The sequence below is a fragment of the Balaenoptera acutorostrata genome, chromosome 10 (assembly GCF_949987535.1).
Source record: "Balaenoptera acutorostrata chromosome 10, mBalAcu1.1, whole genome shotgun sequence".
Taxonomy (NCBI): Eukaryota; Metazoa; Chordata; class Mammalia; order Artiodactyla; family Balaenopteridae; genus Balaenoptera; species Balaenoptera acutorostrata.
In genome coordinates this window covers 77,754,731-77,781,172 of record NC_080073.1, presented here as the reverse complement: position 1 = coordinate 77,781,172, position 26,442 = coordinate 77,754,731, and the positions used below count along the sequence as shown (strand labels likewise).

The following is a 26,442-nucleotide window of genomic DNA, read 5'->3' as shown; positions in this document are numbered from 1 at the left end:
AAGGCTTTATGGACTAGATGAAAATAATTAGTAAACAGCACAAAAGAAAGCATACCTTCCTGAAAGGCAGTGGTATCAAACGTTGCGGGTAGAAAAAAAATTAAGTGCTCACAGTAATGTAATGTACCTATATGTTAGTGGTAGCAAGGCAACTCTATATTGGGGGTTTGTGAAGCTCTGAGTACAGTAGTTTCTATATGTTTATTATATTAATGATAATGTAATTTTAATAATTGTGCCTTATTCAGTAAAATATCTTTGCGCAATCTTGTATTTGAGAAGCGCTATATTTAGAGATAGCTGATTGCTCTTGAGGAGTGAGCACCAGTCCCTCTGGATTTCATGAGAAGTTGCGAATTCAATTCATTCTGAGGAATTTGTTACATAAACAAATGCATCCCCTCAACTCCAGTTGGTAAATGGAACGGAATGAACTGGATTTACTCATATAATATTGCCCTAACATTTTCACTATGGCCATGCACATGTCCTGGAGGGGATGTGAAAAGGGTCGAGAGTGGGAAGAGCGAATGTAGTTAACTCCAAGACTGAGCGAGGCTGCCGGATCCTTTATTAACTTCTAGCCATGCTTCTCTCTCCTTTCTGCTTTACTGAGGGGCAATGACTCACTCAAAGGAGCACAGAAACCATTGGTGAAATCGCAGTCATTACTTTCCCAGCCATTTCATTCTGACACTTCATTAGGAGGCTAAGATTTAAGTCTGTCAAGAACAGAAGCAGCAAATTCCAGAGTGATTTTTTTTAAATTTATTTTTTATACAGCAGGTTCTTATTAGTTATCTGTTTTATGCATATTAGTGTATATATGTCAATCCCAGTCTCCCAATTCATCCGACCACCATCACCCCCCCACCCCCGCTTTCCCCCTTTGGTGTCCATACGTTTGTTCTCTACATCTGCCTTGCAAACCAGAGTGATTTTTGGTACTTAGGCCAAAGTGCTTCTAAAATAAAACATGTTCATTTCTGCTCCAAAAATGCCAGAAAGGACCCTCTTTTCCTTTATTTACCAAATAGATCGCTAGCCTCTCAGTCGTGCACGGGATACCTGCACAGGATTTGTAGCTGTTGGAGAGAAAGAAAGGGCACTTTGGGCTGGGTATCTCCCCACCACTTTTTTTTTTTTTTTCATGGGCTTTCTCCCCTCATCAAACTGAGTTACTGCTCTTTGATAAGGTTGGTCTCTCTGTTTTTCAGAAAGAAGTTTCAGCTCCTAGGAAAAGAGGACTGGAATTAAAACTGTGCTATATCACAATTGCCCATGGGTTATTATCTCTCCATCATTAGTGTCTTCTTCTTCCTTGCTAATTGCCCTACTTTTCATTTGGAGATTCGTTGGATGCTGAGGTGCTGATTCCGCCCCCAGCTCTATAGGAGTGAAGAACTGTCCCCTAAGCCAATTCTCACATCCCATCCCTGTGCCCTCCCTCCCTTCCCATAGTGATTGATTTTAGTCTTGCCTTGTGTTTTAAGCAGTACAATTAACTACCAAGTGAAAGTTTCTGTTGAGACTTCTGGGTCAGAAATAATCATTCCCTGTAGGGTGTGAATAATGAAGCACTTGGCCCCAGAAACTGTCGGCAGCTATTTTGAGACTATAAAAGCAGGATGAAGTTGGTACCATAGAGCAGAGCAGCAGAGGCGAACTGGCTTCATGGTAACATCATTGAGCCGTTGGAGTGATCTCTGCCTGAGGCCAGCACCAGCTCTAGGTTTTTCAGGTACATAAATCAATACAGTGCCTTCAATACAGAAACCAGTCTAATGGGGTTTTCTGTCACTTGCAACCAAAAGCGTCCTAAGTAATATATAATTTCCTTAAAAGCAAAAGCTTTCTTTCAAGATCTGTTGAACTCCATGAAATATTGTATTAACATATACTAACCACATCAGTTAATAGCTTTCTAAATAGCTTGGGCTTTGTAAGGGGATGGAGTTTCATTTACTCTGGGTATATCACCAAAGTAAACAAAAACAAATGTCACTTCTTAAATTTTTCCTCCTGGAGGGTCTGGAATTTAAGATATAGCACAAGATCAATTCTATTTGGTGGGTAATTCATCTTAATGAAGGCAGTAATGTTCCTTTGCCCTTTTCTTGAATAAGAAGCTTTAGAAAGAGGTATCCAGTGTCTAGCTCATAGTTCATACATAGGGAAGTTTTTCTTCTAGGAGGATCACCGTTAAAATAATCCTGCCTGCCTCTCTGAAAAGCAGTGACCTCAGAGACAGTACTCCCACTAGGACGTGATTCTCATCTCCCCAGTGAAACAGAAAACGGTATCTCAAGTCAAGAAGCCCTGAGGTCCTCCAGACCTTTCCTCTTTGCTTCCTCAACTGCTTTCTCTCCAACTTTTCCCCCTTCTAAATATGTCCCATTCCCTTCTCTTCTCTTTCTCACATCTTTTCTTCTTTTCCTGCTCTTCCAGTTTACCCTAATCCTGTTCTTATTTTATTCTGGATTTGCTTCCCCGTATTTAGGACCATCATCTCTCTGCTCACTCTTCCAGATTTTGCCCACACCATCATTCCCAATCAAGCGTTTGGTGCCCCAGCCATAATGTTTCCTGTGTAGCTGAGGTATTCTTGGTAATTTTAATTTTGTGTGCTAAAACTAAAAGGTTTGATAAACTACATCTTTTAACATATTTTTTCCCTTTCTGCTTGTCAAGTGCCTCTAGATCAGTGATTCTAAAGTATGATCCCTAGACCACCAGTAATAACATTACATGGAAACTTGTAAAAAATGCAAATTGGGCTGCCCTTCCCCAGAACTACTAAGTCAGAAACTCTGGGGGTCGGCCAAGCAACTTGCGTTTGAACAAGATTTTCCATGTGATTCTGATGCATGCTAAAGTGTGAGAAACACTGGTCTAGATTATTTTGCCTCCTGTCTTATAGGTTTTTATTTTCCTATAAGATTTCTTAAAGGGGATGAGGTTGTGGGAAAAGTACTTCCCCTTTAACTTGAATAGCCATGCTTCAATGAAGGATGCCTGTGAAAGTATGTCTGTATGCTGCCTTCTCTGAATTCCAGGGCAAGATCATTCTATTTTCATAAGCTGCAGCTGGTAGCAACTAGGAATATACTTCAGAGCCCCTGCTCCTGGCAACAGTGGCAGTTTTCCAGCCCATGCTGGCACTGCCCGCAATGACGTCTAGTAGGAAAAAAAGAGAGAAGTTTTCTTTTAAAAAGGGAAAGAGGGATTCAGTCTCAAAATCAAGACATCTAAAACTAAAATCCTTACTTACCGCTAACCCTAGCATTCCTCCTGTACTCTCGGTTTCTCTTCCATGTCTCACTGATCTCCTAGGTCTGGGCTTCTGGAGCCCCCTTTGCTCCTCCCTCTTCTCGGCCCGCCGTGTCTACTCCCACCTCCTAAACCAGGTCGTCATGCCCCAGGTGATGTCATCATTTTCTTACCCTTCCCCCAGCTGTATTATCTCTTCTTTCAATTCATCTTACTCACTACATACAGATGAATTTTCCTTAAATAATTAGCTCTATTTGTCACTTTCTTGTTAAGACTCTGGCACCACTGCCTGCCAGCCAAACTCATCAGCCTAGAACTCCAGACTCTCCAAAAATCTGACACAAATACATCTTTCTGAACATGTGGGAATGCCCACCCCAGAGGGTCTACCAGTTGTCCCCTGACTACCGTGCCCATTCCTCCCCTCAGTCTCACTCTATACTGGGTCTGGAATGCCCCCACTCAACATGTCTACTTATTGAAGCCTCTCCTTCCATACAGGTCTAGCTCAGGTGTCACCTCCATATAGAGTTGGTCAACTCTGGGTTTACAGTGCTTGCTCCAGACCCCAAATCTCCGTAGCCCTTCTGTTTCCACATTTGTCTTACATTGTTACCTTTCCCATCTCTCCATGTGCATTACTAGCAATGTGAGGGTAGAGTCCAGGTTTTGTAGGCCTTTGTGTTCTGTGTAGCTTGAACATTTATTTACAAATGGGGAAAACACACAAGTACTCAGTATTTAAGGAATTTTCAACATGTTTATATTTTAATGAGCTTTACTTGTAGATGTGTAATGTTGTTCTTGTAAGTGTAAAAAATACATATTATAAATAATATGCCTCATTATTTTCACTGTTTTGACATTAGAAGTATTAAGAAAACATTCCTAGCATGAACATAGCTCAGCTTGCTTCTGAGGAGCTTTTGTAAAAATACGGATTTATGAGGCTCATTTTCTTTGGAGTAACGGAGCTTTTAATGTCACAGATATGTATGTGTTAGTCCCTGATGTTTTAGACATCGAACAAAATTCAGTAGCATGGTAAAGGCTTGAAAGCACAATTTATTTTTTGCCGTTGCAAAAAAATCAACTTTATTTAGTGGATAATTTAGGTAATTCTGCTAGAATATCCAAATATTTGGATTTGGAGAAAATAAGAGTTTTAGCACATATTACTTTATTATCTGTGTTATCAACTCATCTTACTTTTTTTTTTAACCAGAATATCAAAATGTTTAGAAATGATAGTAAATGTAAATGTAAATGTAATATTAATATTTATACTATTTCAATAACTAATACTAATTTAATAACTGAACTAACTTAACCCTCAAAAATAAAAGAAGAAAAATACTAAAGCCTTACCATGCACACAGAATTAGTTGGTCAAAAGCCTGAACTATAGTTTTACCTTAAAGGAAATTCAATTTTATGATTTTTAAGAACATCACAGGGACTAAAGTTAGTGAAGGAAATGCTTACAGGTTCTAGTGGAAAACTATTTTAATGAACTGATAAACATTAGCTCTATTTCTAATCAAAACATGCATTATGTTTCTAAAATAGTTCAATGTGTGCTCTTAAATAGCATAGGAACTATTTCTTGTTTACATGACTTATTTGCGTGATAGAGGAAATGTTCATTGAGGGCCTCTTATGTATAATAATGTTTAAAGAACCTTCATTTTCACATATAAGTATAATTTTTCAGTACAATTTATTCACAGGGTCTGTTGTATGTTCAGGGTCAAAGTCCCAACACTGTCACATGACACATTCAAGCCCCCTTCTACAGGGAGTAGACAACTTGCAGGCCCCTAGGTGTTCCAGGGCCCCTTCTAAGTCTGTGCCTTGGTTACCCTCTGACTGGAGGGACTTCTTCCCTGGAACGGCCCCACCTACCCCGCCACATGGTCCATTGTCCTTATTGCCGCGGTGCCTCTCCTCCAGGGACTGGAGAGGAAGGATGCCAGGCACATTTTCCCCAGGGGGCTGAGTTCAGAGAAGCCCTCCGGTCATGGCAAGCTAAAGTTAGAGAAGGGCTGAAAACAGAGTTCTAAGAAAATAGGATTTGTTTGGATAAAGGAGAACCTTTATCCAAAAACGGTTTTATAACTCACAAATGCAAAATTAGCAAGCATTTTTCTACTGCTGCCAGGTAACCACTGAATATCAGGAAGTCGCTGCTTATTCTACCAAACACAAAATGTCCGGTTAATGAGCTCATCTAATTTACTTCTAGGAAGGGTGCTAAGGACTGAGAAGAATTGGCTGTTTTATGTAAGCGGGAATGTTAATGTTTCATTTTACACGTGGGTGCTCGTTGCCACCTTTCCCATTAGATACGGAATTCGCAGCCTCCGTGAAACGCCTTCTTCACGGGGCTTTGGAGTTAATCACTCTCTTTCCATTTTCCTACCCCTTTGGCTACTTCTCAGGCTCCTTTGCTCATCTTCCTCACATTTCTAACCTCCAAATTTTGGACTGCCCCAGGGCTCTCTCCTCAGATTTCTTATTTTTTTCTATTTAAGTGACTTCATCCTGTCCCTTGGCTTTAAATAATTGTCTGAATAGCGATGACTCTGTATTTATATCTCTTGTACCTCCAGTCCTGATTGAATCCCCACCCAAACACCAGGCTCCTCCCCAACCTCCACTCAACATCTCCACTGGATGTCTCCGAGGCACTGGTCTATAGCAAGCTGCCCTGAACAGGTCCAGAAGTGAGCTCCTCAACGTGTTCCTCCTTCAGCCTTCCCCACTGCTATATCCTTGCATTTCCTCAGGCCAAAAACTTGGAGTCGTCCTTGACTCTTTATGTTTTCTACATCTGCCATGCAAACCATCAGCCTATCCTACAAAGTACATACAGATGCTAACCATGACTATTCCATCATCCTGGTCCAAGTCACCACTTTCCATCGCCTGGAAGATTATAATGGCTTCCTAATCAGTCTTCTAGCATCACATTATATTTTATTCTCAATGTAGCAGCCAAATGATCCTTTTAAAACTTAATTCAAATTTGTTTAAAACTGTCCAATGGCTTGTCTCACAGAACAAAATAAGTCTTTAATGTGCCCATAACGTTAAGGGGATAGTCAGTCATTCTGTAGAGAATCTGAAGAATAAACATTTGGATATATCTTAAGGAAATTGGACATGGTGTGCCCATCACGGGCTGCTTTGAAAAGCTCAAGTCCCGAGGACAACCATCATGGCCAGAAGTGGACATCCTAATTTGTTAGAAGTTTGACAGAAACTTAGTTGTGAGAGATTCTGAACCTGCAAATTAGCAAAATTGCTTTTTATTGGAATCGCTGCTAACTTTGATCTGAATCAATGAAGATTGGGACGTTCTATTTCATAGACATTGACACTCAGTTGGAATGAATTATCTTTAGCATTTCTAAGTAGGTAGGATTAAGTTTACATCACAAATATTCGTGAAGAATTGATCTGGTATCCAAGTAGGTCCTAACAACACCTGGAGTGGTCCAGATTTCATCTGAAGTAAAATATAGGCAAGATGTTTCAAGAATACCAGTGGGAAACAAATCTAATTATCTGATATGAATAGCAGATCATTCATGTTCATTCATTCACTCATGCAGTCAACAAACATTGAGGATTCAGTGATAAATAAGACATGGTTCCTGCTTTTGTGAAGACGATAGTCTATAAGGGGAGACAGACATGAAAACAATTAATGTAATAGAGTGGGATTGTAGGATAAGGGTGTTAGTTGAGGGATGTTAAAAGTGCCACAGAAACATAGAAAAGGATGGAAAGGTAAGGAAATTGAATCTGCTTTATGGAGGCATCACCTTCCATCATCTATTCATCTGTTCAGTCAGCATTATTAGGCACCAGCAGAGCCCTCTGCACTGTGTTAAGGCCCAACAATATAACCCCAGGAGAGGGATGGCCAATAAGCAATCACAGTTCAGTGCAATAGATACAAAGGCTGAAATGTGCCCTGGGAGCCATGGAATGGAGAGGAAGGACACCTCAGCCCAGAAGCAAGAGATCAGGGAATGCCTCCAGGGGAAACTGAGCCTCAGGCAGGGGAAGGGCTTGCAACAGGGAACATTGCCATTCAGGGAACTCAAGTATGCAGTGTGGCAAGAGCACAGGTTTCAAGGAGGAGCTATGGGGGAGAGAAGTCTGGAGAAATAGGGAGGGAGCAGATCTTCAAGGGCTGGCTGTGTTCCCTGTGGCATCTGGAAGGAAATGAGAAGCATTGACAGGTGGTATGTGTGTATGTATGCATGTGTGTAAAATGAGGAACCAGTGATAGGTTTCTGTTTTAGAGAGTTTACTCTAGTGGGAGAGTGAAGGGTAGAGTGGAGAGAAGTGACACTGGAAACAAAGCAACCCATCTGGAAACCCAGGTGATTCAGGAATCCAGGACATAAATAGATGATGAAGACCTACACTGGGGAGCAGTGGAGGGACTGGAGATAGGGGATAAGGAGAGGGACTGGGGAAACATTTGGAAGATAAAACACCTCGGTGCCTAACTGGACAGTAAGGGGAATGGAGACGATTGGGTCTGTGATGATGAACAGTTTTCTGATGTTGGACTAATCGTACTTATTAGGTGCCATTCCCCCTAAAATAGTTTGCCTTCCCTAAGGAGAGCTCAAAACAACCCACTTGGGATGCCAGGAGATGTAGCAGAATTCCATCTACACTTTTGTCGGTTTTTAAATTTCTATGTATATGTATCTACAAAGTCGACAATAAACTAATACGGTTGTATGCTATACAATCTATAAATAAATGATTATCAATATATTGTAGAGTATGCTCAAACATTTTATTATGAGAGGTGTATGATCAAAAAACTTGGAGACTGGGCTTCCCTGGTAGCGCAGTGGTTGAGAATCTGCCTGCCAATGCAGGGGACACGGGTTCGAGCCCTGGTCTGGGAAGATCCCACATGCCACGGAGCAACTGGGCCCGTGAGCCACAATTACTGAGCCTGCTCGTCTGGAGCCTGTGCTCCGCAACAAGAGAGGCCGCGATGGTGAGAGGCCCGCGCACCGCGATGAAGAGTGGTCCCCACTTGCCGCAACTAGAGAAAGCCCTCGCACAGAAACGAAGACTCAACACAGTCATAAATAAATAAATAAATAAATAAATAAATAAATAAAAGAACATGAATTTCTAAAAAAAAAAAAAAAAAAAAAAACTTGGAGACTGAGTGCAGGATTACAAAAGGAAAATATTTGGTAGTTATGGGGAGTTTTAGGTGCCTACAGAACATTTAGGCAGTAATTTCCAGTGGGCAATAAGGGTCTAAATCAGACAGGACTGTCCAATGGAGATTTCTGTGATCATAGAAAAGTTCTAAATATGTACTGCTCAATATGGTGGCCGGTAACCACTTATGGCCATTGAGCACTTAAAATGTGGTTAGTGCAACTGAGGAACTGAAATTTTTTATTTTGATAAATTTAAATTTATTTAAATAACAGCCACGTGTAGCTACCAGTTACCATATTAGAAAGGACAGATCTAAAACTTAGGAGAGAGACCTGGGATCTCATTCATTAAGTGCTTCCACTGGCTAAGCATTTTACATACATTTTAAAGCAATGTAATCATCCCAACTACCCTTCTTTACTCTATCCTTCTAATAGTAAAAGTTTATATTGCAAAGAAGAGCACATTTGCTCTGAAATATGTGTAATTTATAGATATTCTTTATTGGTAGATACTTATGCATCTTTCACAACCAAACACCAATTTTATTTTCTTTTTCTTTCAGGTGGCTGGCTCTGTTGGAGATTCAAATATTTATTATTTTAATATTGTATTATTATGACTGTAGTCTTCTAGACCCATTGCCAAGACAGGTAAGTGTTTTCAGAATTTTGAATAGCATGACTTTCAAATTTGATATAAACTCTAACTCTTTGGTTTTCATTACTGGGGATGAGCTGACTGATTTCCTCACTTAGACTCATCTTAACAGATGATCTCTGCAGACTGAGAAGATACTCCCTTAATTCCAGGTCAATTCTATGTGCCCCATTATCACAAGACCAGGACCTAAAAGTAGCATTTCCACCACTTAGTGTTAGGAGCTCCTCAATGAATTTACCAATTTTAACCCTTTTCCCAGGGTAAAATAGACATGGCCTTGATGTTGGGCTTGTTTCCCTAGAAAGGCATGTCTGTGGGTCCAAAAGTGAACCGTGAGTTTTGGAGGCAAGTCAGAGCCCTTGGTCCATTTGGAAAGCAATGGCACAAAGGAAATTAACCCACAGTAGAAACAGTGAACATAAATGAAAAGGCCATGACCTTTTCTGACCTCTGACCATTGGATATCTCAATCATTTCACTCCTCTGTGTTGCTATAGTTCTGTTCTCTTAGACCAGTGGCCCTCAAACTGGTGTGAGCATCAGAATTAGCTGGGATGGGGAGCTTGTTAGAACATGGAATCCTGGGCCCTAGCCCTAGAGTTCTTGATAAGTATATCTGGGAAGGGGCTTGAGAATTTCTATTTCTGACAAGTTCTGGGTGCTGCTGCTGCCTCACTTTGAGGACCACTGTCTTAGGAAACAAGGGAAAGTTCCATTTAATTCCAAATGTTTGGAAGTCCCTTTGAAAACTCTGGATAAAAAGGTGTTATTTAAACTGAGGGTGAAGCTGAGAAATTAAGCATTGCAATCTCAGGGCTATTCACATAGCATTTTGTGCTATGATTTACTCTTGATATAATAAGGGCTAATATACGGAGGGATAAATAAAACTCTTGGGTGACATTTCAGTAGAAATTCTGTAAGTGTATAAATGACACAGAAAATATTATATTACTCACAAATATGCACATTTCAGCACTTTGCCTTGATTTCTTTTGCACTTCTATTTTGAGTACAAGCAACAGTGATAAAGAGCTCTCAAAATCTGACGATGAAAGGGAAATCAAAACACCCTTCACAAAGGTTTTCCGCTGAGTACAGTTTTGTTGGCAAAATGAAGATTGGGGCCAGGATTTACAGGCACCAAATACTAGTTTCTGATCCTCCAAGTTAGATGTCACAATTTTGCCCACGACTGACTCAGCATCTAACTATTTTCCCACCAGCAAGAAGACACAGGAATGCCTTTTCACATTAGAAGGATGTCATTTGTCAAAACCATAGGACACCTAACTCTGGAGATGAGTCATTTTGACCAGATCCTTAGGCAAGGTTTTTCCCAGCACTTTCTTCCTAGCTAGGAATTCTATTAGTTGTATTTATTATACTATTTTTTTAAAAAAACATACATCCTATTTCTCTTTTGACCCTACTAAGAACATTTTTCAAAGAAATGTTACCCCAGTTTGTAAAAAATACAAGTCTGAGAGAATTCTCATCTCAAAGGGCATTTCATTTCACAGTTTCTATTTTAGAAAGATCAATTAAAATTATTTAATTATTGGACTTATGTTACCAAGTTGTGAAAGGAGGTGATCAAAAAATACAGGAAATGACCTTCCAATTACCAAGCTCTTGTAGGAGGGGGATGGGTTGCCAGGGCATGTTCCAGACACCCTGTTGTCAAGTCCAGGGAAATCACAGGACTTGGAAACCAGCTCCCCCAAAGGAATATACTTGCCACAAGAGCAAAAAGCAAAGGCTAGCATCCCCGTGATTTTACTTTTGTAACAGTGTTTCATTTTACCTCAAACGGTGTGAAGAAAGTAATTTAACCTTAGTTCTCTCCCAATAAGAACCAAACAATAAGGAAACATTACAAAACTTTCCGGGATCCGTGATTGGTCAGCCATGTGGCAATGGGGACTACTATTCCATTTTAAGCATTCATAAGAAGACCCACTTCAATTCTCTCCCCAAAACAAGCACATTTTTTGCCAGCACAGTGGGGTTTTATTTGGTTGATTACCAATCTTTGCTCTGCTTTACCTTTGGGGGTAGGGGCGTGGATTCTTAGAAAATCTCACAAAACCTATGGATCCCCTTTCTAGAAAAGTACACACCTGTTCATACACACAAAATTGTGACTGCAATTTCAGAGAGTCCGTGGAAGTTCTGCAACTCATTCTGTCAACTGCCCTAAGAATCCCCTTGGGGAGGAGCCCTTTCTTTCAAACTGATGACAAAAAAACGGATGATCTAAATTGGATCGCCCTCCTCCTTCCTCACTCCTTGTCTTCCCCCAACCCTCAGGGCTGACAGAACAGGTTCCTTTTCTTATTCAAGCTCCTAAGCGTCAACAACCTCTTTGTATTGGATTGGCCAAATAGATTGTTCGGGGTTTTCCATAACATCTTACCGAAAAACCCGAATAAACTGTTTGGTCAACCCTGTATTCTTTGCAATGAACCGACCGCCCCTCACCCCCCCCCCCCCACATTCACCCCTTGTTCATAACTAAGACGTAACATAACGTATCAGAACATCTGGAACCACAAAAGATCCTTACAGAAAATTGTGATCTTAGGTCCCCTGTAATAGTGGTTCGCACCAACACCATGTTGTCTTATGAACGTCTGTAACATGTGGCATAGAGGTCTCACCCAGCGATTATACATGAAGTGTCACAGATTGGGGTCCAGGAATGTAGAAAGAGCTTTTATTAAAGGGTATCCTCTTTATCCAGATAAAAAGTGAAAGGTGGGTGGCAGGCCCATAGCACTGGGGTATGTGAAACTGTGAAGAGGCTGCTAGTAGAATAAGGGAATTGCCTCCTTTGCTGTCCCTTGAATGGAAGGCTAAAATTGATGCTTGCCATGGAGAACTCATCAAGCAAAACCTTCCAGTCTTCCAAACCTAAACTCTGTACGTTTCAGGAACAATCACACTGAATAAACCTTAGGTCCAAACTGTTGGCTTATGTCCCTTAACTTCTATATTTTCTGCATTTCTGCCTTTAGAGTTCTCTCCATTTGGTGGGTGTCCAGCAGCCGGAAGGACAATGCCGAATTCAATTTAAACAAAGAAAATGACGTCTGCTGGGCCTAAGGAGGGCCAGGGCCTTCTGGAGGAGTGACTGCACCCCATCCTCTAGGCTGGCAGCACCTAGACCTGAGTTTGACTAAAATGTATCACTTAATTTTGTTTAAGGATTTAGTTCAAGACAATGTCCAGATGGGATGTGTGTTTTGTATCTCAAGAGTAGACCAAGAATCTGACATCACTCTATATCTATTGTTATAGAGACCCCAATACAGGGTTTATAGAAAATGTTTCCATGATCCAAAAAGAGGCATTTCTTAAGAAGTTGGAATTTGGTTTCATGAATTACTGTATCAAAACTTTAAATAGAAATAATGTCACTTGAATGAAAATTTTACTATATTAAATTTACTGTGAAGACAACATACTTAAACTTCTGTTTTGAAAAAGGCTAAAAGTCTTAGACTCTAAAAAGTATTAAATAATGATTTCTGGAAAATTGCTATTTTTCTTAATATGATTCTTAACTCTAGCAATTGAAATTCTTAAACCGCTATTAATATAATTCTTTATTAAACATGTCTAACACTAAAAGTATGAATAATATGATAGCTTTCTAACACCTGTGAAGTCAGGGATCATGTCTGACACTCATTTCTACACTCAACTATGCCTAGGACAGCACCTTCTCTATAGGACATATTCAATACATGTATGTTGATTGGTGTACTGATTTGTATTTTAGTTAAGACAAAAGCAGTCCTTTGACTCAAGGTGTTTGTAATTGTAGTCTGAGATAATATTTTTCCTAATTTATAGAAACTCAAATTAAATGATGTGTCAAGGCAAATAACAACATTTCAATCTATTACTTAAGACTTTTGCCTGAAATACTTACTATGAAATCCAGAAAAGAAATCCTATCATGTTCAGGGAAAATATATGATACTAATAACAGCATGAGCGGTGATGTCATGATTTGTCCTCCAACAGTCAATGAAATGCCGCCTGCCTCCTTGATTTCACAATAAGTAAGTTTTGGAGTGCATGTTGTCCTCTGGATTATTTGCTCCCCTGTGCGAGAATTATCTGGTGGGGTTGATAACGATTGCTTAGTCATCTATTTCCTACCAACGAGCAGATGACTCCCTAGGAGAAAATTAAGTACTTTGGAATGCATTAACTCTTCAGGACCGATACAGTGATTTTGAAGCTTAGCTAGCAGTTTACAGCGTAGCGTAGCAGGCTCGGAGGTCTGGAGACTGAAGGGGCTAAGGAAAGCAGTTTAGAATCCACAGGAGATCTGAGAACGGCAGACCACTACCTGGTGGGTTCTTCTAAATATGGCAGGTGTGTTCCCAGGGAAGGCTTGTCCTCCCCCAAGCAGCTGAGGCCAACAGCCATACACTGTATTTGCAAATAATAGACACTTGAGCTGAATTTGAAGACACTCAGGGCAGTGTTTATCTCCTTATTATTGCTTGGTAAGGATGAACCTTAGCTGACAAGTTCATGCACTTTAAAAAAACAGTGCGGATGCAGGAGGTCTACTGACCTTTGAAATGATACATGGTGAGAGGAATATACGTGGAGGTCCCTATTTCTTTTTATTTCCCTAGCCTGGGATTCTATATTATGTATATTAATATAATGTATATATATATATATATGTAAAAATACATACATTGGTATATATTTATATGTGTTAACTTGAGTTTTCCAGAAAGCAGAGTCTGAGACAGACTTGTGTGTAGTGCAGATAGTTTAGTTGAGACGTGCTCCCAGGCAGCAGAAATAAGGGATCGGAAAGAATACACCATAAATGAGTTATGTTATCAAGGTAGATGTCCTAGCCCCTATTTCAGAGGACAAGCAATGAGGGGTGGGGGGACCACATTCAAGTGTGGGCACATGAGAGGTGGCTGGAGTACTGGTTAGGTGACGAGCATGGAATTCTCAATGTAGTTTTGATCATGTTTTAATACAAATGTGAGATCACCTACATGCAGAACATCCTTGTACAGGTAGCCATCACGGCATGTGTAATAATTAATAGCAACCCTCTTTTTTTCTTGTCCCGCAACAGGCAGGGGCACAGATTATAACTTCATTTTTACTTGGCAGCCTGAAACAAGGAAGAGTTCACGTATTTACTGACAGAATTGCAGAACTAAATGGTGGTGCCTTTGGAAACTTGTAATTAAAGCAGGAAATGGGGAAGGAGGGGCCATTAAAACTTAAATTAGGAAGTCACCTGCTGAAACTTAAGTGTAAGCGTTTAGTTAGAGTTTCGTACTCATTAAAAGGCATGTCCTTTCAAGATTTTAATGTGGCAAAAAAAGGAAGTGTCTTAGTCTATTCAGGCTGCTGTAACAAAATACCATAGACTGGGTGGCTTATAAACCAGAGAAATTTATTTCTCACAGTTCTGAAGGTGAGGAAGATCAAGACCAAGGTGCCAGTATGGTTGAGTTCTACTAAGACCCTCTTCCTGGTATAGTCAGTAATTTCTCTTTGTCCTCACGTGGTGGAAGGGGTGAGGGGTCTCTTATAAGAATAACCATCCCATTCATGAGGGCTCCACCCTCATGACCTAATCAACTCCAAAAGGCCCCACATCCTAAACCATCAACTTTGGGAGGATTCAACATGTGAACTTGGGGAAGGCACAAACATTGAGACCATAGCAGGAAGTAATCCTCCACAGTTGCTTAACTTTCTAAGTAGGGTAGTAGAGGTCTAGCTATATATTTTGCTCTGAAGGAGGACCCTGGACAGCACTTGGAAATGCAGATGAATCCTGCTCTTGGGGGCCCCCCATCTCTTGATGAAGCAGCCAGGATCCTGGGATTGTCTCTGTGAGCATCTACACAGGAGTGGACCATGACACCTGGCTTTCATCACCATAGCATCTTCTGTTTTCAAAAAGTTTTTAGAATAAATGTCTCCATATTTCTCCATTAATGTTGGGTTTGGGTAATTAAAGTGAATTTATTAGAGTTTTGTTATTAGTTTTTAATCTTATTTTTTGGTATTTTAATTAATGGCTATGGGTGGTTACTGACAAGGGTACAACTTCTATAAACTATTTATTTTCCTGATAAGATGTCTATTACATTCTAGAAACCAATAATATGAGCTTTTATCACTTGAGCAATTACTGTGAGTCAGGCACTTTGCTAAGCCCATTTCACTCACCCACTTTTATTCTCACAATAATCCAGTGTGTCAGGATGGTTTCTATTATTATTATCCCTGTATTACAAATGACAGAAATCAAGCTTGGAGAGACTGGGTGACATACTTCAGGTCACCCAGCTAGGAAGTGGCAGAGGCAGGATTTGAACCCAGGGAGCCTGGCCCCAAAGCACGTCCTCATAACACTAAATAGCGCTACATCTTTCTTAAAGAGAAAATTGTTACCCACAAGAGACAGCACCATTGACTTTGTTGTCATCATAATCCACACTCTGGGTTCTCTCTTTAAGTCTTAGGGAAAAAGTGGCTAATTTGTTGTATAACCTACATTACAAATGGAAGAGGAAAAGGACTCCTGTTGTATGCCAGTTTCCTTCCTCCTCAGCTTCCTTCTCTGGAAGCCCCCAAATACCACCCCTCCTTGTGATAATTATGCAATAGACCAGCCTAGGATGAGACCTAGCAGATGTGAGAGGGGGCCATTCACTCTTTGAAGAAAAATATCTGATAAAAATGCATCTTTTTAGTGAGGGCATATAAATGTAAATGTTGAACAAATGTTATAAATTCTAACGCTATATTCTAGCATGCACTGTCTATTCACAGCAATTAGCTTCTTTTTTTTTTTTTGAGCAGTGTTTTACCTTGTTGCTTCACAAAAATAGCCCTGGTCATTAGAGACCCAGTAGGCCATAGAGTAAGGAATATATATGGATTTTTCTCTTCTGGCAGAGACAGGAACTAGATGAAATCTGAACAGTCTTAGTTCAAGCTTTGTCTTCAGGTGACTTGGAATTTGCAGAAGAAATAACCTTTGGGGAAGGTTATTAACTCATGTAAGAGACATTAAACAATTATTTTGAAAAGCACTTAAGGGAAGGGGAGTGATGTTTACTTCAGATGCCTGTATACTCTCCTTTGATTTTTATTGCTGTCGTTGCTGGAGGGGAACATGTTAGAATCATAATACAGAAGTAGAGAGATCAGCCTAACATCCTGGCTTTGCTGCTTAAGAAGCTGAAATCCAAGCGGGAGAAATGTCATGTTATGTGCACTTGTTCGATGTTCCATGACCAGTGAAGACAACCCTCTGGGTGAGATGGTTTAAATGAATGATTCTCTGAAGACAGAAAAAATGGAACAAATGTGTAAATTTCCAACTTCTTTTGGCAGCAAATCTTTTCTTCCTACAACACATTAGTTTATAGATCTCCAGGACAAAAGCAGATTAAAGCTGATAAATCCAACTCAGCATTTAGTTGAGTATACTTCATTGTTTGCAGAATGCATTACACACCTCCGCAGAGCCCTAGGGGTCAAAAAGCACATTTTGAAAAACACTGAACTAGATAAACCTTGAATGTTAGGTGCTTCCCCAAATTTCGCAGTGCCTTGACAGTTTCACAAGGTCATGTGACCAATTTGGGCCAATGGGATATAAGTAGAATGATGAGTGGCGATTCCAAGCTGAAGAAGGACATAAGGATGTATATTGTCTTTACTTCCCTCTTCCCCTGACGTTGTGATGGAGGAGACAGGCGGCAACAAGAAGGCAGAGCCTCCATCAGCCTAAGACCCTGAGTGTCAGTGAGGGGGAAAGAGCCCTTCCCATTGTCTGCACTGGCTGTACAACGTGAGCAAGAGACAATGATGTTTGCCACCACAGCATAAATTAGCCTATCCGAACAATCTCAGAAATGGAATTCTCTAGTTCCTGTTCTTTTTTTTTGCCTTTAGTCTTTTCTCTAATATCATATCTTTCAGAGGAATACACAGTTCCAGCGTGCTGCATTCCAGCTCAAGAGTGGCAGTGGATTATGCTAAACTGACTTCACGGATATGCTATGCAGTAACATTTTTTTATGGTTGTAACATTGCAGTCAAAATTATATTTTGGCTGCTGTCCTTTATTTTCTGAGCAATCAATTGGCTTATTAAATAGAAAAGGGTTCTCACGCAAAATAATTTCTAAGTGAGTCACATAGGTTATTAACTCATGTAAGAGACGTTAAACAATAACAACCAGTATATGTTGAGCACCTACTGTGTATGAGGTAATTATAGGGAATAGAGCGTAGAGGTTCAGTATAGAAAATTTGATATCCAATAACTTGCATTCAAAATCCAACTCCACTATTTTCTGATTGTGAGGCTTTTTGCAAATTACTCCTCTCCCTAAGCCTCGAGACTACAGTGAAGCAAATAAGGCCCACTCTTTAAAGTTGCTATGGCTTGAATTAGTACTCCAATACAAAGTCGAGCCATGGTAAGTACAAACCAAGTATCATAATATTATTGATTGGGTGACTTTAACCAACTCTATCATCAAGACTGAAATTTTCTTTCTGTTTTATAAAAAAATGTCGTATTAGATCACTAATAATTTCTTATGCAAAAGTATAAGAACAGGAAAAATATTTAGTTCTATTAGAATATGTTGCTCGATTGAATGGTAATCAGGAATATTATTTTAAATTGCTCTCTCCCTTCGTTTAATCACCTCAATATGAAATGCTTGTCTAAAAGCAACCAGGGATTTATTCTTTCCCCTTCAATCTGTTAACCAGCCCTTGTATATTTAATTAATTAGATTCATGGATTGCATTAAATATTTTCCATCACATCTAATGTAATATTCCTTATCTGTTCATTAACACATGAGTCTAACCGTAGCAGAACTAACTAGTTTAACAGAGATTATTTTCTTCCACTTTTAAAAGTAAAAAAAATAGCAATTCAAAACTGGAAAAAATCCAGTTGATGTCCAAAGCTCTCTGAAGTAGGAAATAGGTAGCAAACTATTGTATAAAAGAAAGAATAATGGTTGTACTGTGGGAAGATACAAGTTCAAATTCTAGCTTTGTCCTTCAGTTTCATATAATAATGAGCAAATCAGTTCAGATCTTTGAGCTTCAGTTTCTTCACAAGTTAAACATCATACTATACTCTTTTTTTTTTCCCCATCATACTATACTCTTAATTCAGAAGACTATGTGTGGGACAGCTGGATTTTCACATGCAAAAGAATAAAGGTGGACCCCTATCTCACACCATATACAAAAATAAGCTCAAAATGGAGCAAAGAACTAATTATAAGATCTATAAAATTCCTAGAAAACATAGGTATAAATCTTCATTACCTTGGAGTAGGCAACGTTTTCTTAGCTATGACACTAGAGGCACATACAAGATAAACTGGACATCATCAAAATTAAAAACATCTTTGCCTCAAAGGACACCATCAAGAAAGTGAAAAGTGTGCTATGTGTGCTGTGCTATGGTGTGAATATGTGTGTCCATCTCCCCCACCCAAATTCATACGTTAAAAACCTAATGCCCAAGGTGATGATATTAGGAGGTGGGGCTTTGGGGAGGTAATTAGCTTCACGAGGGCAGAGCCCCTGTGAATGAGATTAGTGCCCTTTATAAAGTGCCTCTTATAAAAGAGGCTCCAGAGAGCTCCCTCACCACCTTCCACCATGCGAGGACACAGAGAGAAGTCAGCCATCTGCCATCCAGAGGACAGCCATACTGGCACTCTGATCTCAGACTTCCAGCCTCCAGAACTGTGAGAAATAAATTTCTGTTGTTTATAAACCACTCAACTTACAGTATTTTGTTCTAGCAACCAAATGGACTAATACAAGATCAGAGAAAATTTTGCAAATCGTACACCTGAATGGGGACTTGTACCTAGAATACATAAGAACTATTCCAACTCAATAATAAAAAGATGACACATTTTAAAAATGAGCAAATTATCTGAATAGACAGTTCTCTGATGAAGACATAAAAATAGCCAATAATTACATAAAAAGATACTCAACATAACTATCTCTCAGAGGAATGTAAATCAAAATAAAAATGAGATACTACTTCACAGCCACCTGGATGGATATCATCAGAATGACAAGTGTTAGTGAGGATATGGAGAAATTAGAATCCTCATAATGCTGACAGGAACATAAAAGGTACAGTTGCTTTGGGAAACAGTCTGGCAGTTCCTCAAGTGGTTAAGCACAGAGTTACCATATGATCCAGAAAGTCCAGTCTTAGGTATATATCTAAGAGAATTGAAAACAGATGTTCAAACGAAAATTTTACACAAATGTTTACAGCAGCACTATTCATAACAGCCAAAAAGTAGAAACAACCCAGATGTCTATCAACAGACGAATGGATAGATAAAATGTAGTATTTCCATACAATGGAATATTATTTGGCAATAAAAAGAAATGAAGTACTGATAAATGCTACAACCTGGATGAATCTTGAAAACATTTACACTAAGTGAAAGATGCCAGACACAAAGGACTACATATTGTATGATTCCATTTATACGAAATTTCCAGAAAAGGCAAATCCACAAAGAAAGAGAGTAGAGTAGTGTTTGCCTAGGGCTCTGGGCTATGAGATGATTGAGCAAGTGATAGCTAACTTGCATAGGGCTTCTTTGGGGGAGTGATGAAAATGTTTTAAATGGACTGTGGGATAGTTGCACAACTCTGTGAATATACTAAAAGCCATTACACTTTACATGGGTGACTATGTGTTATGCCAATTATAGCTCAGTAAAGACTATTTTTAAAAGGCTATTACAGGGAATTCCTTGGTGGTCCAGTGGTTAGGATTCCACGCTGTCACTGCTGAGGGCCTGGGTTCAATCCCTGGTCAGGGAACTAAGATTCCGCAAGATGTGTGGTATGGCCAAAAAAAGGAAAAATGCTGTTGTGAAAAATAATCAGTAGGATAAGTTTAACTCTTAGAACTCAAGGCCAAACATGCAACTTTTTAAATACTCTATGAAGCATCACAATTCTTGATTCTGAGGGCCTGTTCTTTTGGGCCAGCTGTAAATTGTCTACGAATAATTAATTCTGAGGCCCTCTATCCTCCCAAGCTTCAGAGTAGAATTAGGGATGATGTCTGCTGCGTAGAAAAATGGGCAAGTGCCCCTCGTCAGCAATGTTGTTGTCCACTGAAATCCCATAACTTCCTGTGTTTTCTGTGCCTCGCTCAGCGTGGCTGGGACTTTGGAGCCTGTGTTTCCTTCTGCCTGGACTTCCTGGGTCTCAGATCTCCATCAGACTCCAGTCTCCAGGGCTCGGCCATCTCACCCCTCGCCAGCCTAGGGACCAAGCTTCATTGTGGTGTTCCCAAAACTCAATTCTACTTGTTCTTAAAGAGTTGGCCTTGATGGCTCATGAAACTCACAACCTAGCTACATTTTAAGGACAGAAATGGCTTAAACTTAAAAAATTTCCAGGAAGTGATGAGAAAGAGTTACATTCCATTTTTCGGTACAGCAAAGAAAAGAACAAACAGAATAGTTAAATTGCTACATTAGAGCATTCTGGAGGTTTATATATACCTTGATATAATGATACCATGAGTTACAGATATAATAAGTTAATGCTAATAATAATAAAAATAAACATACATTAATTGAGTCTTTGTGTTTGGCATGGTGTAAGCACTTCCCATGCTTTACCTTTCTTCTGTCAAGGAGAACAAATAAGAACAACACTCAGTGAGGAAATATTGATTTTCATCCTCAGTTCCAAGAAATGTGACAAACTAATTCATAAAATAAGCATCCTGAAATTGTTTACAATACTTTATTGAGGATGTTGGCTAAGACACCAGGGATGCTTGCTGTATAGTTGCTTACACTGGTGAAAATAGGCAAGAGCATTTTATTTTTCAATTCATTTATCCATCAAAAGAAATGGAAGCAGAGTTTTCACTTAAGAAAAAGAGCTTGCAAGGCAATGTTTTTCTTTGCAACACTCGACAGAGATCATCCACTGTCTCACAGAGAGAGCCCAGGATAAAGAAGGGAGGGCCTTCCTGGACTGGATAGTGGGGCTTAGAAGATAAAGCTCTAAACTGCGTCCAAGTTGCACAGCTGAGTCATACCTTCCGGGCCTTTTTTTCTCCTCTGCAGCATGAGAAGGCTGGCCTAGACTAGAGAAGCCACAAGACACTCCACATGCCTCACGTCCACTTTTTGCTCTGCACACATGGTTGTGCAATAAATATTGCATTAGTAGGTGCCTATTAAAGGCAAACTCTGTGGAGTAAATAAGCCCCAGCTATAGGCCTTTCTGAATCTTTTGTCATAAAGGGGATGAAGGGCAAAGTAGCTTGGAGCAGTGGGAAGAATCCTGACTCTAGGCTCAAACCTCTCCATCCCAGTTCTGGCTCATGCATTTATGAGCTCTCTTACTACTTGACCTCTCTTGGCCACAGTTTCCTAACCTATAAAACAGGGATAATGATAATAGCTGCCTTACCCTAGTGTTTAGGACGATTCACTTTGTGAACTCTGTTGCCTATCAAGTATCATACAGTTACGAGATACAACCATGATAAAGACATGTCTGGATCAACTTCCCCACCCCTACACTTCAATTTTCACTGTAGCTCTCAGCACTGTTAGACCTAGGAAATGTCTAGCTGTCATTCTGGGGAAACTCAATTGCGTTTTTCTCCAGTAGCTGTAAGCACCGCCCTCTGCTTGTCCTGTCACAGTTGTCCTGACCCTTCCTTGCAGTTTCAGGCAAACAAGACTCATATCTGAGCCCCACGTACTTCATATTCTCCTCGGCCAGCTTGCTGTGAACAACTTCAGTTCTTTTCTAACTTAAATTTTCAAGGTTTCAATCTATCTCCCCTTCTTTCTCTGTGGAAGAGGCCACAGCGAATCCTGGAACCTTCTTTTCCATGAAAATGCTCTTTGTGGGGACGTAAAGACCAAAACCCAACATACAAGACAAAAAAGCTTGTCTAGCCTCTGAGTTGCATTTCCAGCATTCTTTTCCCATGTAGTGTTAATTTGTCATCTGTCCAAAAGGAGAAACAAGTCCAAAATTAAAAAGTAAGGCATTATCCTCCATAGGTCAGGGTCTGAAACATAAATGGACTAAACCTCATAAAAATGTTTCTAGATGAGCCCCCAAACCACAATCCAATTTGAGAGACTCTACATGTTGAGAATTTGCTGAACTTTTTCTATATCATAATATGTCATTCAAGATGACTTCATGGGGGCTTCCCTGGTGGTGCAGTGGTTGAGAATCTGCCTGCCAATGCAGGGGACACGGGTTCGAGCCCTGGTCTGGGAAGATCCCACATTCCGCGGAGCAACTGGGCCCGTGAGCCACAATTACTGAGCCTGCGCGTCTGGAGCCTGTGCTCCGCAACAAGAAAGGCCGCGATAGTGAGAGGCCCGCGCACCGTGATGAAGAGTGGCCCCCGCTTGCCACAACTAGAGAAAGCCCTCGCACAGAAACGAAGACCCAACACAGCCATAAATAAAATAAATAAATAAAATTAAAAAAAAAAAAAAAAAAAAAAGATGACTTCATGGGAAGCCAGAAACTACATTTGAGGATATTCATCCATTCATTCATCTGTTCACTCATTTATTCATCGCCAAAAATGAACCAAGAGAGTGCCAGGCACTGGGCAAAAAAAAAGAGGGAGAGTCACACCCTGCCTTCAAGAGTGTCCTTATTAGGAGTTAGACTGTCTCCCTCCCAAGAGCCCTTCTAATATGATGTATCTATTACAGTCCTATGATGTAGATACTAACAGTATCTTCATTTTTCAAAAGAGGAAACGGAGGCACAGAAGGGTTGAGTAATTTCCTAAGTCACACAGGGAGGAGGTGGGGAGCCAGGATTCAGCCCAGGCATTTTGGCTCCAGGACCTGTGCTATTAACTGTCTTAGCTTCCTCTTCCATGGTCACTGTCAGTGCTTTCCCTCAAAGGAGTGAGTCACGCAGAGTTTTCAGATATTATGTTGAAGGCTTTCAAATCCCCCCACCTCTATCTAAACATCAAGTAGACAGTCATCTCTTCCAGTGCTTTATAAGCCCAAGCATATCTGAGACCTTTTAAATCTCATGAAGCAGTGTTTACTAGGAGGATGATTTCGTGCCTTTTTAGTTCTTACTTGAAAAATCTGTTTTCCCTAAATCTTTTCACACTTCCTATCACTGCCATCATTGGGAGGAATAACATAATCAGAGGAAGGAGAATTAAACAGTAATAAAAAGCATTCACATTGTCTAGCTTGTTAGCCCTGTTATCAAGATGCTTCTGTGATTTCACGCTGAAAATATCTACCGAACTTCATCAACATTCCGTGGACCCACAGGATCAATCTCCCGACTCAATGTGTGATAGATGGCAAGTGCCGTAAATGCTGCAAAATCTGGATACATTTCCAACAAAACAGCTACCGGTCGGCAATGACTAGCATTTATAAGGCTTGAGAGTGTAGCTGGGGGGTGGGGGGGGAAGTACATTCGACCTTATTCTCCCAGGCAACTAGTTTCTATTAGATATTTTTCCTACCAGTATATCTCAGCTCACTGTCTGCTTCCCTTTTCAACAGTCATCCATTGCCATAATTGAGAAGATTTTTATCTAGGAAGAAAAGAATGGATTAATATTAGGCAAGCTAATGAAATAAAACATCACTTTGATAGATCAAATATGAGGAAAAAATGAACCATCTCAATGGATATTGAAAAGGCATTCAATGCTATTGTTACCATTATTGATTTAAATAAATTATTTTAAATTAAGAAAAGAATGTAAAATATCTCATTGATAATTTTTATACTGATTACATGCTGAAATGATAATATTTTGGGTACCTTGGGTTAAATAAAATATATTTTTAAAATTAAAAAACAAACAGTCATCCATTACCCCCACCAACACACATACACACACACACAGAGAGAGAGATATACAACACATCTTACTGGGACTTTCTGAAATACAGGGCATGCATCCTTATTATGAGATTAAATGAATACATTTAAAAGTAGAAAATGATAGAAAATAATAGACCATCACTAACCTCAGTGGATGCTGAAATAACTGCTGCTATCAAAATCCAAGAGTGGCCGAAGAGTCTTGTCACCCCTCAGTGGTGGGCATCAAATCCACGTCTTCTAGAACACAAAGGAAGTTCTATCATCTGAAGCTGCCCTCAGCCTTTTTTAATGTTGTGATTCACATCTTCTTTCATGCTGGAAAGGCAAAAGTAGAAACTGCAGAGCCCTTGCTTTGTGTCTTTTCCCTTCATACAAGTGCCTCTTTCTGTTATCTCTGGTTTTCCTTTGCTGAGCCATTTCCAATCTCCACTGACACCTTCAGAAACTTTTCCCCAAACTGTGTTCCTTTCCTCTTGGGAACAGAGCAGCATTGCATTTCCCAGCCTTCCTTGCAGTTGGGTGTGGTCATGTGACTAAGTCCTGGCCAATGAAATGTGGACAAAATTGATACATCACTTTTAGGCCTATCAAAACCCATCTATGCACCACTTTGTTCTCTTCCTCCATCAGGGTGTCAGTGAATGGCTCTGAGTCCCTCAGGGATGGTGGAGCCATGGATGGAAGATGTCTGAGTCGCTGAATGACTGTGCGGAGAGGGGTGACCTCCTCCCAGCCCAATGAGCATTGAAATGTAAAGACAGTACATAATAAACTTTTACAGTGTTAAACCACTAAAATTTTGGGATTGTTAGTTCTGCCAGATAACCAACACTTTATGTTTACATAAGAATTGTGTAACATAATTTAAATGCTGTGCTGTCCTTTGAATCAGATTTAAATAAGCTTCAACATCACTTGAAAATTGTTTCTGTTACCATGCCATGAAGAAAACTAAACTGAGTTTTCTTAGTTTGGAGTGCAAATACCATAAAATGAAATGAAACAAAATTAATTTAAAGCAGATTAAAATTTAATTTGATTTGATTTTCTGTATTTCATCCATCAACAAATGGGATGGCAAGATATCTCTATATACTTTTCAAATGTTTATATTCTTTTTATATGGGTCTTCCAGAACTTGTTTATATGGGTCCCAATGAGCTTGTTTTTTTAATTCTGAGCTCCTACTTCAGAAAGTAGTTTTATATTTAATTCAGTATTTTTGATTGTTGCTAAGCATCCACTTAGTCCAAATTAATAATAACACAAGCACTAGCTTCAAAAGCTGAAAACAGGATGGATTGGAGTGGGGGCACTAGAATTATTTCCCTCTGATTTGGAAAAACCAGAGGCTTTGCCTGTGAACCCCCAGAACAATTTTTTTTCTTCTTTACTAAGAGATTCTGGTCTAGTAAAGAAGAGAGTACAAGTGCAAAGCTGTGATTTTTAAGTGTTCAGAGGTTCATTAACTCCTCTCCAATTCTTATTCTAGAAAAAAAAAAGCTCATTTGCAGAAGGGAAACACCTGGCAGGCGAAGAAGGCTGATAGAGTTGGGATTGGGCTGACCACGGGCATGGAAGGAAAAGAAATGACTCCGTGTGGTCATTCCGGTCAGCGGAACTTGCAGACAAAGCCAAGGATCAGTTACTGCAGGAGAGACACTTGTAGGCACACGAGCCCAAAGACAGCTGCCAAACCAAAAGCCTGAGCAATGAAGTAAGTTCAAGGTTAACAAAGGTATGTATGATCATGGCACCCGTTTAGGGAAAAATCTCAGGCTGGGTGTGTTGAGCCCACCCAAGTCCCAAGTCTGAAGCTTTCCCTTACCAGTTAGCTCCATCCTGCAAGCTTGATGGGCCCCCTGGGGCTCAAGAGTGCTCTGAGCATAGACATGCTGGTGGTAGAGAACAGGGCAGGGGATTCTCCACACAAGGCAAGTCAAACTTGGCTGAAAAAAAAGACACGGAGCTCAAATGAGATCTCACCTGCTAACTGATAAACAGTCATCGTGCTGACTGCTGCTAAGGAACGTCTTCATCCTATGCCAGCCGTAGGGACAGCTAGCGCGGCCCCTGAGTATAGGAGATGTACAGCCAGGGCACCAGGCTGGCTCCTCTTTGGTCCCTGGCTGAGGCTAATGCAAGGTGTTGATGGAGTAGAGGCTGGGCATCTTCAAATGCTGATCTCTCTCCTCTTTCAGCCCCCTTCAGGTCATGCTGCCACCATTTCCCCTTTCCCCTCTGACCTCTCTTTTATTTCCCCTTCCTCTTTTCTTCCCACTGCCAGAGAATCTTTTTCTAACTGGGGGTTGGGGTG

General features: G+C 40.1%; 1 protein-coding gene and 1 long non-coding RNA gene across 5 annotated transcripts in view; one reads left to right on the top strand and one right to left on the bottom strand.

The window, feature by feature from the left end:
* Positions 1-12,615, top strand: part of LOC103015178 (24-hydroxycholesterol 7-alpha-hydroxylase) — a 68,678-nt gene extending 56,063 nt beyond the window's left edge. For all 4 annotated transcript variants that reach the window (XM_007193826.2, XM_057555591.1, XM_057555592.1 and 1 more), the window contains 2 exons: positions 9,053-9,140; positions 12,171-12,615. In XM_007193826.2, the coding sequence (XP_007193888.1) occupies positions 9,053-9,140; positions 12,171-12,242 (160 nt within the window). In that variant the 3' untranslated portion in view covers positions 12,243-12,615. The remainder of the gene's footprint in view (positions 1-9,052; positions 9,141-12,170) is intronic.
* LOC130709109 (uncharacterized) overlaps positions 1-24,581 on the bottom strand; it is a 70,163-nt gene extending 45,582 nt beyond the window's left edge. Inside the window, exons 1-2 of the long non-coding RNA XR_009009604.1 lie at positions 24,269-24,581; positions 23,755-23,826 (exon numbers count right to left, since the gene is read on the bottom strand). This is a non-coding gene — a long non-coding RNA (uncharacterized LOC130709109). The remainder of the gene's footprint in view (positions 1-23,754; positions 23,827-24,268) is intronic.
* Positions 24,582-26,442: the final 1,861 nt, after the last annotated feature.